At 41.8% G+C, this 14307-nt stretch overlaps 1 protein-coding gene across 1 annotated transcript in view; it reads left to right on the top strand.

Annotated features, from left to right (window-relative positions):
- The window catches only part of LOC120053304 (protein O-mannosyl-transferase TMTC3-like), a 64992-nt gene that overhangs the window by 12321 nt on the left and 38364 nt on the right, over nucleotides 1–14307 (top strand). Inside the window, exons 4-6 of the mRNA XM_039000436.1 lie at nucleotides 4726–4844; nucleotides 6777–6946; nucleotides 9796–10048. Coding sequence (XP_038856364.1) covers nucleotides 4726–4844; nucleotides 6777–6946; nucleotides 9796–10048 — 542 coding nt within the window. The remainder of the gene's footprint in view (nucleotides 1–4725; nucleotides 4845–6776; nucleotides 6947–9795; nucleotides 10049–14307) is intronic.

Here is a 14307-nt window from a genome sequence, read left to right as displayed (position 1 = left end):
GATTTAGCCTCAGTAGGGCCAGTTTTAGAGAGGTTAATATAGTTGTTAGTTTATACAGCCTTTAACCAAATATACAATTCAATATTGTACCAGTAACTGCCAAAATAATGGAAACTCTTAAGTAAAGGAGGGATACAAAGTATTTTGAAAGCAAGTGCTTCCACACCGATGTGGTTCCAACGTTAATTAAGCAATTAACATCCCATCGTGCTTAGGGTCATGTATAAAAATGCTGGGCAGCCCATTATTTTGGCTACCATGGCTATGCCCCCGTAGGATGACAATGCCCCCATCCACGGGGCATGAGTGGTCACTGAATGGTTTGATGAGCATGAAAACAATGTAAACCATATGTCATGGCTGTCTCAGTCACCAGATCTCAACCCATTTGAACACTTATGGGAGATTCTGAAGTGGTGCCTGAGACTGCATTTTCCACCACCATCAACAAAACACCAAGTGATGGAATTTATTGTGGAAGAATGGTGTTGCATCCCTCCAATAGAGTTCCAGACACTTGTAGAATCTATGCCAAGGTGCATTGAAGCTGTTCTGGCTTGTAGTGGCCCAATGCCCTATTAAGACACTTTATGTTGGCAGTTATGTGTATGTTGTTATTCTTATACCAGACAAACTAGTTCTTAGGCTTTACCTTCCATCAAGCTCTCATTGCTTCAAACAGAACATACACTTCTGCAATTATTTGCATTTATTATGTCAAACAGTCAATCTGTCAAGTGAATTTGCATGCAAGGAACGAAAACGTAAGTAATTACCAGTGTTTTCCACAAGTACATAGAGTAGCCAGCCAAATAGAAGAAGTAGCTGTTCGGTGGGGCTTTTGCCAAATGAGCTCTGTTTTGGTGGCTTCTGGTACATTCTACTGCCTTGATTACATCTGAAATACACAGCAAAATTATTGAATACTTTATCGAGTTTACCTCCCAGATTAGAAACATTTGTAGTGGTATTGTGACATGACTTTACAATTTTAATTACTGAAAATGTATGAATTCAGTGTATTGTTAATAGTTTTGGATATTGTCTCGGTCTTTATGATCAGGACTATTAGGGGAAGTAATAGAACATTAAACACTTTTTAAGATTCAACCGGTCTTCTCTTGATTAATGTCATACAGTTTTACTGCACGATATGAATTGCCATAATAATGTTTGTCCTTCAAATAATGTGTTTTATTAAAACCGATAGGCTTTAGGCTACTTTGAAAAACAAGCATAGGCTACTTTGTAATTAACATTTAACTGAGAAGGTATTTGGGAAAGCCTTGCCTTCTACCAGAAGAATGTTTTCATTAGCAACATTGCTAACGGCTACACATGGTGTTAGACCCACGCGCGCACACACACACAGACGCACATTCTTGTTGTTTCCTCAGAAAGTAGCAGGAAATATGAATCACTGATGCATTTTGTTCGTGTCTTATGACAAACTTGGGCAAATTTAGTAATATTTGGTAACACTTTACTTGACACGCATTGTTCATAAAACGTTACAGCTGAAATAACCTGTCATAATATGGTCACAACACTGTCATGACCCATATATTTACACCTATTTGACATATGTGTTATTTTATGGCTGGTTATGACACCTACATAAGTGTCAACCCACAATTATTCAAATTATTTTTTTCCCTGACAAGAAGTTTCCTTTCGTTTGAAAGTGTGTTTCTTAAATCCTTTTTGTTGTTGTAATGAATTCTTTACAGTCATGTTTTTTTCATCATTATATTTTAAATAACTTGTAGAAAATATGCTTTATGACACTGTCATGAAGCGTTATGGGCGTCCTGTGTCACTTGGACTACGAAAATACACTTTATGACACTGTCAAGAAGCATTATGACCATCATAGGCCTATCTGACCTATATAACTATCACGTACATGCCCTTATCAGTCCAAAAGAGGGTGTCTTGTCCTGCTCCTGAAATCTGCTCCTGCATTCATCCCAGTCATCAGCAACAGAGCATTTGGGTAGGTGCATGTCCGACATCAATGTGTGCGCAATTGCAATGATCATTTAATATGATAAATAAAAAATATATATTTTTACAACATAGCCTATGTGTCAACAGTATGTTGATTGTGTAATGGACTGTTTTGCCACGTGGTAGGGTTTGTGGGTATTGACAGTCTCATATAGGTGCATAAACGGCCATAAAATAATGCAATACATTTGAAGTCGGAAGTTTACATACACTAACACCTTGCCCAAACCGGCTGCGCGTGTGCGCCATCGTGCGCTATCGTGCATACATGTATTTTGTCCCCCCACACCAAACGCGATCACGACACGCAGGTTAAAATGTCAAAACAAACTCTGAACCAATGACATTAATTTGGGGACAGGTCGAAAAGCATTAAACATGTATGGCAATTTAGCTAGTTAGCTTGCACTTGCTAGCCAACGTTAATTTGTCCTATTTAGCTAGCTTGCTGTTCCTAGCTAATTTGTCCTGGGATATAAACATTGAGTTGTTATTTTACCTGAAATGGACAAGGTCCTCTACTCCGACAAATTAATCCACATATAAAACGGCCAACCGAATCGTTTCTAGTCATCTCTCCTCCTCCCAGGCTTTTTCATCGTTTAAATTATATGGTGATCGCATCTAAACTTTCAATGTATTACCGACAAAACAGTTTTCGTCTTTCTATCACCCACGTGGGTATAACCAATGAGGAGATGGCACGTGGGTACCTGCTTCTATAAACCAATGAGGAGATGGCACGTGGGTACCTGCTTCTATAAACCAATGAGGAGATGGGAGAGGCAGGACTTGCAGCGCGATCTGCGTCAGAAATAGAAATCTATTTTAGCCCTTGGTGTCGCAGACGCTCGTTGGCGCGCGCAAGCAGTGTGGGTGCAATAATTGAATAACATGGGTTTCTAAATTTATTTTGCGACGCACGCGACGTGTTCGGTCTGGTCAGCATGTTAGGTTGGAGTCATTAAAACTCGTTTTTCAACCACCACAAATTTCTTGTTAACAAACTATAGTTTTGGCAAGTCGGTTAGCAAATCTACTTTGTGCTTGACATAAGTAATTTTCCCAACAATTGTTTACAGACGTCACACCGCTCAGGAAGGATACGCGTTCTGTCGCCTAGAGATGAACGTACTTTGGTGCGAAAGGTGCAAATCAATCCCAGAACAACAGCAAAGGACCTTGTGAAGATGCTGCCGGAAACAGGTACAAAAGTATCTATATCCACAGTTAAACGAGTCCTATATCGACATAACCTGAAAGGCCGCTCAGCAAGGAAGAAGCCACTGCTCCAAAACCGCCATAACTGCACATGGGGACAAAGATCATACTTTTTGGAGAAATGTCCTCTGGTCTGATGAAATACAAATAGAACTGTTTGGCCTTAATGACCATCGTTATGTTTGGAGGAAAAATGGGGTTGCTTGCAAGCCGAAGAACACCATCCCAACCGTGAAGCACGGGGGTGGCAGCATCATGTTGTGGGGGTGCTTTGCTGCAGGAGGGACTGGTGCACCTCACAAAATAGATGGCATCATGAGGAGGTAAAATTATGTGGATATATTGAAGCAACATCTCAAGACATCAGTCAGGAAGTTAAAGCTTGGTCGCAAATGGGTCTTCCAAATGGACAATGACCCCAAGCATACTTCCAAAGTTGTGGCAAAATGGCTTAAGGACAACAAAGCTCTGTCAGGAGGAATGGGCCAAAATTCACCCAGCTTATTGTGGGAAGCTTGTGGAAGGCTGCCTGAAACGTTTGACCCAAGTTAACCAATTTTTAAGGCAATGCTACCAAATACTAATTGAGTGTATGTAAACTTCTGAACCACTGGGAATGTGACGAATGAAATAAAAGCTGAAATAAATAATTCTCTACTATTATTCTGACATTTCACATTCTTAAAATAAGGTGGTGATCCTAACTGACCTAAGACGGGGATTTTTTTGGAGGATTAAATGTCAGGAATTGTGAAACTGAGTTTGTATGTATTTGGCTGAGGTGTATGTAAACTTCCGACTTCAACTGTATATGTTTCATTTAGTACCTTCACTTCGAAGTGCCTTTTCCACTGTGAATCTTGTCACTGTTACGTAACCAGGTGAATGTGTGAAACAACCTTCCCTTCGGGCGGCTCCTGAGGGCCTCGACCTAGAGCAAAGGTCGGCAAACCTGCTCCTGCGCCACTCCATGTTTTTGATTTAACAGAGCAGGAAGACCAGGTGTGTTGAATTTAGGCACACTGAACTGATCAATTAGCTCAGTTGGTCAGGTGTGGTGCCTAGTTGGAACAAAATCCTGTTGTAACTGCGGCCCTCCAGGAACAGGGTTGTCTACCCCTGACCTAGAGTATCATCTCAACCATTCTTCCTCATTACAAGCACCATCTAATACTTACTATTTTGATGGGATTTGATGGGGATTAATTCCAGGGGCCTTTAGATGAACACAATGTGGCTAATTTCACTATAAATTCCACTAAATCCAACTGACCGATTTTAGAATGGTTTCCAAGGCTCTTTAGTTTTGTTCTTGAGTGGATGTTCTGGCAACATGAAAATGACAGAAAGCCCTGCACACTGTGTACTGGGTCTTTCTGTTTGTGGGTACTCATTAACCCAGCACCTAAGTTTTATTAGGATATGATTGGGCATCTGACTATGACCTCTGGCAACATCCCATTCTCTAGGTTTCTCCTATTTTGACTTTCTCTCTTGTGTGGACGCTCATTGCTGTGACCGTGGTTTTGGTGGCTGCAGCCACATTATGCAAGGAGCAGGGAATCACAGTCATTGGCATCTGCTGTGTCCATGAGGTGTTTGTTGCACAAGGGGTAAGACACCGCGGGCCAGCACCGGTAACCTCACTCCACACTGCAACATGCTGTTAATCCAACCATCACACTGCACGGTCACGCCCTCACTCAAAACCCCAGTAATAGATTTGAGTTATGAGACTATTTTTTTTGTTGTTGAACTGGCTAGCTCCCATTTTTACCACAAAAGAGGTACTTGAGATGGAATGATGGTGAGCAGCTGTTTTGTCGGCTGTCCTTCCCCTAGATCAAAAATAGACAAATTAGTTACATGACACAAATCATCAGAGAGCCAAAGCCAGAGGCCTATAAAGTGTCCTAAATATAAAAGATTCTTGATTTATCTGGGTATACAGTGCATTCGGAAAGTATTCAGACCCATGACTTTTACCACATTTTGTTACGTTACAGCCTTATTCTGAAATTGATTCAATTAATGTTTTTCCTCATCAATCTACACACAATTGATTGATACAGCAAAACAGGTTTTTCGATTTTTTTTTTTACTAATGTATAAAAAAAAACAAACAGATAACTTCTTTACATAATTATTCTGACCCTTTGCTATGAGACTCAAAATTGACTTCAGGTGCATCCTGTTTCGACAACTTGATTGGAGTCCACCTATTGTAAATTCAATTGATTGGACATGATTTGGTCTATATAAGGTCCCACAGTTGACAGTGCATACCTCCGAGACAGGGTTGTGTCAAGGCACAGATCTGGGGAAGGGTCCCAAAAAATGTCTGAAACATTGAAGGTCCCTTAGAACACAGTGGCCTCCATCATTCTTAAATAGAAGGAGTTTGGAACCACCAAGACTCTTCCTAGAGCTGGCTGCCCGGCCAAACTGAGCAATTTGGGGAGAAGGGCCTTGGTCAGGGAGGTGACCAAGAACCCGATGGTCACTGACAGAGCTCCAGAGTTCCTCTGTAGAGATGGGTGAACCTTCCAGAAGGACAACCATCTCTGCAGCACTCCACCAATCAGGCCTTTGTGGTAGAGTGGCCAGACGGAAGCTACTCCTCAGTAAAAGGCATATGACAGCCTGCTTGGAGTTTGGGAAAAGGCACCTGAAGGACTCTGATCATGAGAAACAAGATTCTCTGGTCTGATGAATCCAGGATTGAAATATTTGTCCTGAATGCCAAGCGTCACGTGTGGAGGAAACCTGGCACCATCCCTACAGTGAAGCATGGTGGTGGCAGCATCATGCTGAAAGCTGAACGGAGCAAAGTATAGAGAGATCCATGATGAAAACCTGCTCCAGACTTGGGTGAAGGTTCACCTTCCAACAGGACAATGACCCTAAGCACACAGCCAAGAAAATGCAGGAGTGGCTTCGGGACAAGTCTCTGAATGTCCTTGAGTGGTCCAGCCAGAGCCCGGACTAGAACCCGATCTAACAACTCTGGAGAGACCTGAAAATGGCTGTGCAGCGACGCTCCCCACCCAATCTGACAGAGCTTGAGAGGATCTGCAGAGAATAATGTGAGAATTTCCTAAATACAGGTGTGCCAAGCTTGTAGCGCCATACCCAAGAAGATTTGAGGCTGTAATTGCTGTCAAAGGTGCTTCAACAAAGTCTGATTACTTATGTAAATGTGATATTTCAGTTTTTCTTTTTGCTAAAATTTCTAAAATCCTGTTTTTGCTTTGTCGTAATGGGGTGTTGTGTGTAGATTGATAGGAACAAAAACTATCTAATCCATTTTAGAATAAGGCTGTAACGTATCAAAATGTGGAAAAAGTCAAGGGGTCTGAATACTTTCCGAATGCACAGTTATTTATTAGTGTTTCTCAACCGGAGGTTGACTAGACTGGAATGAAAAAGCTAAAGTACACAAAACTGGCCTCACCCCATCATGATTCCCATTTTACAGATCAGTCAGTTAATTATTTCTCTCTCTCTTTCTCTCGTCTCTCCCCCCTCCCCCTCGTTTTTCTCAGTTCACACTACCCATGCTGCTGGACACCCTCCAGGTGCTGAGGGGTAAAGATGGTTTCCCCTATGCCGCCCTGCAGACACTCCTCAAGCTCGTAATCCTCATCATCAGCACCTTGCTGCTGGTCATCATCAGGGTACAGGTCATCCAATCACAGCTTCCCGTCTTTACCAGGTGGGTGGAGCCGTGGATGTGTTTCCGTGGCAAGATAAAATCATTTTTTCTATTGAAGCCATGACCCGGGAAATCTAGATTCTCTGTTCTGCTCATGGTAGCCCTGCCACTTGGAACAGTACATTGTCTGTTACCCAATCAATGAACATTGTTCGACCTTAAAAGTGTAGGCCTAGATACAGTGAGAAGCAGATCTTGTTTACATGATCGATTGAGAAACCAAATACATATTGGACCTGCATTTTCAAGGCAGCAAAATGTTTTCTTTGGGGTTTGAAGGGCTGTTGTTGCAGTTCCCGTGATAGCATGGAGCAGAAATACAGGCTCTTCGGATCACGGCTTCAAAGTGGTGAAACCAACAGCCACAAATCAAGTGGAAATGGAACACGAACAATGGCATAATTCACACATGGCATAAACTCATTTATATCAGATCTATTATCCATCATTTGATTGCGCAATTTTGTCTTAAAAACAAAATAAATTGCATTGCAGTGTGAACATAATTTCACCGGCATATTTAGTATAGTAATTACATCAGACCTAACAGGTTTGAGCTGTGCTTTGTGGTGGTGGAAAACATTCCTATGTCATGGCGCCAAAACATTGTTCTCCACATCTGGGAAAGTTACCAGAACCCCATTCCAGAACACCATGACCATAGAACAGGCCTGGCCTGGTTTTCACTTTTCCCAAATGGTTACCAGCGGTTACAACTGTCCAGTGTATTTTAAAAGGATACTGAGTACGAAGTGTTAACCACCCAGCTTTGGAGTAGTTAGGTGTATTTCCCTGTATTTGAGAGGAGCTAGCTACTGTACCTGGAAACTCCAAGCAATTGCACTAACAATAACCTGATGTCAATTATCTTCAAACTTCAAATGCAGAGACATAAATTGTATCCTTGCAGTATTTAATGTTAATATGCGTGGGGATTGGACCTTATCCTATGTCAGTGGTCGACTGTACATGAAACATGTCCTGCATAATGTAAAGGTTACAACATGTTACAAAGAGGTTACCGTCCAGTGTACATTAAACCATGTATGGGGTTGGGGTCCTATCCTATGTAATTGGTCATCTATGCAGTGAAATATGTCTTGTATTTCACAGCTTGAGAGGTTCGATGTGTGGGCAGTCACTGTGGCCCTGTGGAGAGAGAAGCGGAGCAGTTGTTAAAGGTATTGGGAAATAGAACCCGCATTGATGTTGCAGACATATTTTGGAAATCCAGGACTAGAAACTAAGTCCATGATCAGATTCTATAATTCCCCAATAGATTGTGAAATATAACTTTTTTATTTATTTTTTTACCCCATTTTTCTCCCCAATTTCGTGGTATCCAATTGTTAGTAGTTACTATCTTGTCTCATCGCTACAACTGCCGTACGGGCTCGGGAGAGACGAAGGTCGAAAGCCATGCGTCCTCCGAAACCCAACCAAGCCGCACTGCTTCTTAACACAGCGCGCATCCAACCCGGAAGCCAGCCGCACCAATGTGTCGGAGGAAACACCGTGCACCTGGCGACCTTGGTTAGCGTGCACTGCGCCCGGCCCGCCACAGGAGTCGCTGGTGCGCGATGAGACAAGGATATCCCTACCGGCCAAACCCTCCCTAACCCGGACGACGCTAGGCCAATTGTGCGTCCCGGGCGGCCGGCTGCGACAGAGCCTGGGCGCGAACCCAGAGTCTCTGGTGGCACAGCTAGCGCTGCGATGCAGTGCCCTAGACCACTGCGCCACCCGGGAGGCCCAACATTACATTTTTTATTAATCTCCAATCACAGACATAAACAACCTGATGGCATTTGATGGCATCATGCAGATAACATTCCTAAAGATTAGTTTCTATTAAAATTCTTCATCAATTAATCCACTGACAGTCTCTAGATTGTATCGCATAATTAGTGTTATCAGAAAAATAACCAGTTCCCAGACATAACAATGGTGCATATTTGGATAATCACTATATTTATGTGTGGGAGCTAGCAGTAATTGGTTTAACCCTTACAGATTACGTCTGAATGGTGCTCCTCAGAGCCATGGAGACTAAGGCCCCATCACAAATGGCACCCAATTCCCTATATAATGCACTACTTTTGACCAAAGCCCTATGGGCCCTGGTGAAAAGTAGTGCACTACATTGGGAATTGGGAGCCATTTGTGACACACTATAATGCTCATGGTCCTGAAGAATGTGGGTCATGAATGCCAGTCCATTCACAAAGTTATAAGGGAAAATGATAGATAGGTAGTGGAGGCTCCACAAAGATGACGGTAGCATACAGTATTTGTGCAAGGATGTTTCTTGAGTGCTAATAAGGGCTAAATTGGCACAAATTGGTTCTCAGAAAAAAACATATATTCTCAGTTACTCCTCTCGTCCACACCCTCCTGGTCTAGTCAAGCGTATGCCTCCACTCACCCTCTTTGTGCCTGTTCCACTCCCTTTCCAGGCAGGAACTCTCATTTCTATTCACCTGCCATTTGTCTTTCTCTATCACCTCCTCTGTCACCATGTTTGATAACCCAACTTTTTATTAATTGTCCACTCACCCTCTTTCTCTCTTCCCCTCTTTCACTCTCTTCCATTTACCATCCAAGTTTTATTAACCCAACTTGTCAAATATCCACTCACCCTCTTTCTGACTCTCTCTCTCTCCATGGTTCTCTCTCTCTTCTCTCTCTCTCTCCCTCCCTCCCTGCCTCCCCAGGTTTGACAACCCAGCGGGCGGTGAGCCTTACTCACCCCCTCTCCCCTTCACCTTCACCTTCCCCATTTTTTTGTCATTATGATTTTCGTTCACCCATTTTCTCTCTCCCTTTCGTTCTTTCTCCTCCCTCTCCAGGTTTGACAACCCTGCGGCAGTCAGCCCCACTCTGGCCAGGCAGCTGACTTTCAACTACCTGCTGCCAGTGAACGCCTGGCTCCTTCTCAACCCATCAGAGCTGTGCTGTGCCTGGACAATGGGGACCATTCGTCTGGTGGAGAGCCCTCTGGACCTGAGGAACCTTGCCACCCTGGCCTTCTACAGCCTCCTGGGCCTGCTGGCCTATCACAGCCTGCGCCACTCAAACTCCTCCGCCAAGACCGTCCTCATGGTGAGTGTAGTGAGAGTTTGTGGTTTGTTAAAACGTGTCAGTGCTTTAGTGGATCTGGCTGCCTTTTTGATTAGTTGTTGTGGTTTTGCCAGATCAGATGACATTTCTTTTTCTATTACTTTTCCACATTTCATTGTCCAATGTGCGTTTGGCAGCTGACATGGATATTCTTATGTGGTGCGGAAAGTTGTGGAATATTTCTGCATGTGTCGTTTGTTTTGTCTGCACTAGTATGGTTTGTTGTGTCTGACCTGAAGTTTGCCAGTTGTGACCTTTAATTGTTTGTGAACCTCATAACTATAGGCACGCCGAAGACATCAAACCATCAGTGTGGAATTCCCATATTGAAGCCAAACGTTTGACTCACTCTGCTTGTATAAAGTGAATGATGACCTCTTGATGTTGGGTTTCACTCGCCTCTGCTTAACACATAACCAACCCTGCTGTTTTTATCAAGTGAAGATGTGGCCCTGTTTCGAGACGATTCAAATTCTGTCCAACATACAACTAGAAACCTGGGATGTTGTTTTAATCTTTTGTCCCAACAGATAGCATTTCTCCGTATCCTCAGCCTGGCTCAGTACAACTAATGTTCTCTTCTGACCCTGCTTGGCAGATTTTGTGCATTGGAAAGTTCAGCAGTGTGGATGCCTGCCCTGAATCTACTACTGTATCCTCTGCCTGCCCATAGATAGAGGAAGAGAAATGGATGGGAGGAGTGTATATTGTGTAACAGAGTAACAGACCCATGACTTCTTTCTCCTCGCTGTTTTCTCTCTGTGACTCAATACGGGTCAGTGAACTTCCTCACAATGTTGCTTTTACCCTCCCTATGAGACAAAGACCACCACAAATGATCATTTATAATGTTAAAGGGCGACTGCACTTCTTGATTTGGCCTTATTTTTCATCAATGATCATTAAGAAATTCTAGCGGCTACGACTGACGGCAAACTACAATTGTCTTGGGGGTGTGGTTTGATGTTGGTGTTTCTTGGGTTTGTCTTTGCCATTCAATCACGACAAACAAGGCCGGTAATGAGTACAGTGAGGTAAGCTAAGGTAGTTTTGCTATGGAGAGAACAAAGTTTTAGTTTCAAAACTTAGTTTCAACGTTTCATCACGTCATGTCATGTTACTGTGGAAATGGTATCAACTGCGAGTTGAATGCCCGCTCTTGAGTCAGCTCAGCTGTCCTACAACACAATATTCTGTTTCGCTTTGTCTTGCCTCCTCTCTCTATATGTCCGCTGTTCGATCTTTCCCAGACCGCAAGGCTCATGGTTAGTCTTGTTTTTAGTGCTCTTTGCACTTGATATTGACGGTAAAAACACAACATCTCAACACAGAGGTTGAAACATTCAAAACCGATAGGCACTTCATCAACATCCTAATTGTCTTGCAATCTTGGGAGAAAATAGAATGTCTACGTTGCACAGTAATATCGCTATCACTAATAATTATCACAACGGGTGATTGCGTTGAGAATTCACTTCCTGGAACCGCTCATCTGTGCCCTGTTGGTCATCATTGTTAAAAGTGGGCATGTAAGTAATTCATACCCAACCCGCCAGTAAGTCGTGAAGAACCCACTTAAAAAACTCGGTTTTGGATGAGATTGACTTTATGACCGAAATGATCCTACTTTACACTTTGTAGTCTATTTTGACACTAGAATGAATGTTTCTGACTCATCGATGCCACGTAGGCTGCTTAAAACCAGATAAGTTGGTTGTAACTTCTAAGGGGCAGTTGACCTTTAAAGGAAAAAGCGGCCATATTGAACAGGTTGCTTAAGGATACGATGAGACTACATATAGGTCCGATTTGATTTAGCGATTATTACAAGAAATCCCCCATAGCCTACTCATTTTAGAGCAACAGGAAACATTATTGTTTTGGCTACATTGACGGAGTGTTGCTGTGCTTTCTTTAGGGTCTTCCAAATAAAACCACTTGAGTACACCACCCGTTGCCATTTATGGTTGTTTCCTTTAGATATAGAATGTTTGTCCTTACAGTAGTGCAAATTACATAAAATGCCAGTTTTTGTTAGAATCCAGGCTATAATTTACCTCAACACTTGAGGCGTCATGATAGTGTGGAACATCTGAGTAATTCTTAGCAGTCTGGAACTAGAACATTCATAATCGATCATTCCTAATTATAGGATTAGAACTGTTGAGTTCTCCATGATGGGCTGGGTTTCCAGAACCAGATTAATAGCCTACTGTTCAGTCCTGGACACTTTCGGTTGAGAATCTCCATTTGAAAGTGCTTTTTTTGTCCAGGAATAGACTTCATCTGGGTGTGGGGAAACCCCCTAGTCCTAAAAGTTGTGCAACTTGAATGAGCTGTTGTGTTGTTGGCCAGTGATGTTAGTAATCAACTGCCTTCCTCCCAGCGGTGTTGTAGATTGTAGTCTACTACCGACTGTTCGAATTGGATTTTTTTCCCCCAGTGATATTCAACAAATGTTCCAGATTTTCAAGCTTCTTTTGCAATGAGCAAATAATGTGTTTTTTGGTTACTACATGTTTCCATGTGTGTTATTTCATACCGTTGATGTCTTCACTATTTTTATTCAATGTAGAAAATAATTTAAAATGAAGAAAAACCCTGGATTGAGTAGGTGTGTCCAAACTTTTGACTGGTACTGTATGTATATACTGTACACTGTATATGAAATACATATTTGTTTAGATTTACTTTTCTAGGTGCGGAAGTAAAAGTGGGGTTGGGATTACTCACTAGGGTCTGTAGAATTTATACAGTGCTTTCCGAAAGTATTCACACCACTTGACTTTTTCCACATTTTCTTGTGTTACAGCCTGCATTTAAAATGTTTTTAAATTGAGATTTTGTTTCACTGGCCTACACACAATACCCCATCATTTTCAAAGTGGAATTATGTTTTTTGAAAAGTTTACAAATTAATTAAAAATGAGAAGCTGAAATGTCTTTAGTCAATAAGTATTCAACCCCTTTCTTATGGCAGGCCTAAATAAGTTCAGGAGTAAACATGTCCTTAAAAATTATCTGTAAGGTCCCTCAGTCGAATAGTGAATTTCAAACACAGATTCTACCACAGAGATCAGAGAGGTTTTCCAATGCCTTACAAAGAAGGGCACCTATTGGTGCATGGGTAAAACACATACATTGAATATCCCTTTGAGCATGGTGAAGTTATTAATTACACTTTGGATGGTGTATCAATACACACCAAGTCACTACAAAGATACAGGCGTCCTTCCTAACTCCGTTGCCGGAGAGGAAGGAAACCGCTCTGGGATTTCACCATGAGCCCAATGGTGACTTTAAAATAGTTACAGAGTTGAATGGCTTTGATAGGAGAAACAGAGGATGGATTAACAACATTGTAGTTTCTCCACAATACTAACCTAATTGACAGAGTGAAAAGAAGGAAGCCTGTACGAAATATAAAATATTCCAAAGCGTGCATCCTGTTTGCAATAAGGCACTAAAGTAAAACTGAAAAAATAAATGTCCTGAACACAAAGGATTATGTTTGGGGAAAATCCAACACAACACGGAGTACCACTCTTCATATTTTCAAGCATGATAGTGGCTGCATCATGTTATGGGTATGCTTGTCATCAGCTCCCTTTTTTTTGGATAAAATTAAACGGAATAGAGCTAAGCAGAGGCAAAATCCTAAAGGAAAATCTGGTTGAGTCTGCTTTCCAACAGACACTGGGATACAAATTCACCTTTCAGCAGGAAAATAACCTAAAACACAAGGCCAAATATATGCTGGAGTTGTTTACCAAAACTATATTGAATGTTTTTAATTGTGTGTAAACTGTTGAATTTTATTCTTTATTTAACATGCATCAGGTCTAGCATTTTGGCTAGACAAATCAAATACACGGTACAAATATGTAACTCAACATGCAACAATTTCAACGATTTTACTGAGTTACAGTTCATGATTGGGACTCCCATAGGGCGGCGCACTATTGGCCCAGCATCGTCCAGTTTTGACCGGTGTAGGCCGTCATTGTAAATAAGAATTTGTTCTTAACTGACTAGCCTAGTAAAATGAAGGTTAAATAAATAAAAAATGTGTGTGTATATATATATATATATATATATACTGCTCAAAAAAATAAAGGGAACACTTAAACAACACAATGTAACTCCAAGCCAATCACACTTCTGTGAAATCAAACTGTCCACTTAGGAAGCAACACTGATTGACAATAAATTTCACATGCTGTTGTGCAAATGGAATAGAC

The sequence above is a fragment of the Salvelinus namaycush genome, chromosome 9 (genome assembly GCF_016432855.1).
Source record: "Salvelinus namaycush isolate Seneca chromosome 9, SaNama_1.0, whole genome shotgun sequence".
NCBI classification, from domain to species: Eukaryota; Metazoa; Chordata; class Actinopteri; order Salmoniformes; family Salmonidae; genus Salvelinus; species Salvelinus namaycush.
This window is presented reverse-complemented; position numbering and strand designations above follow the sequence as displayed.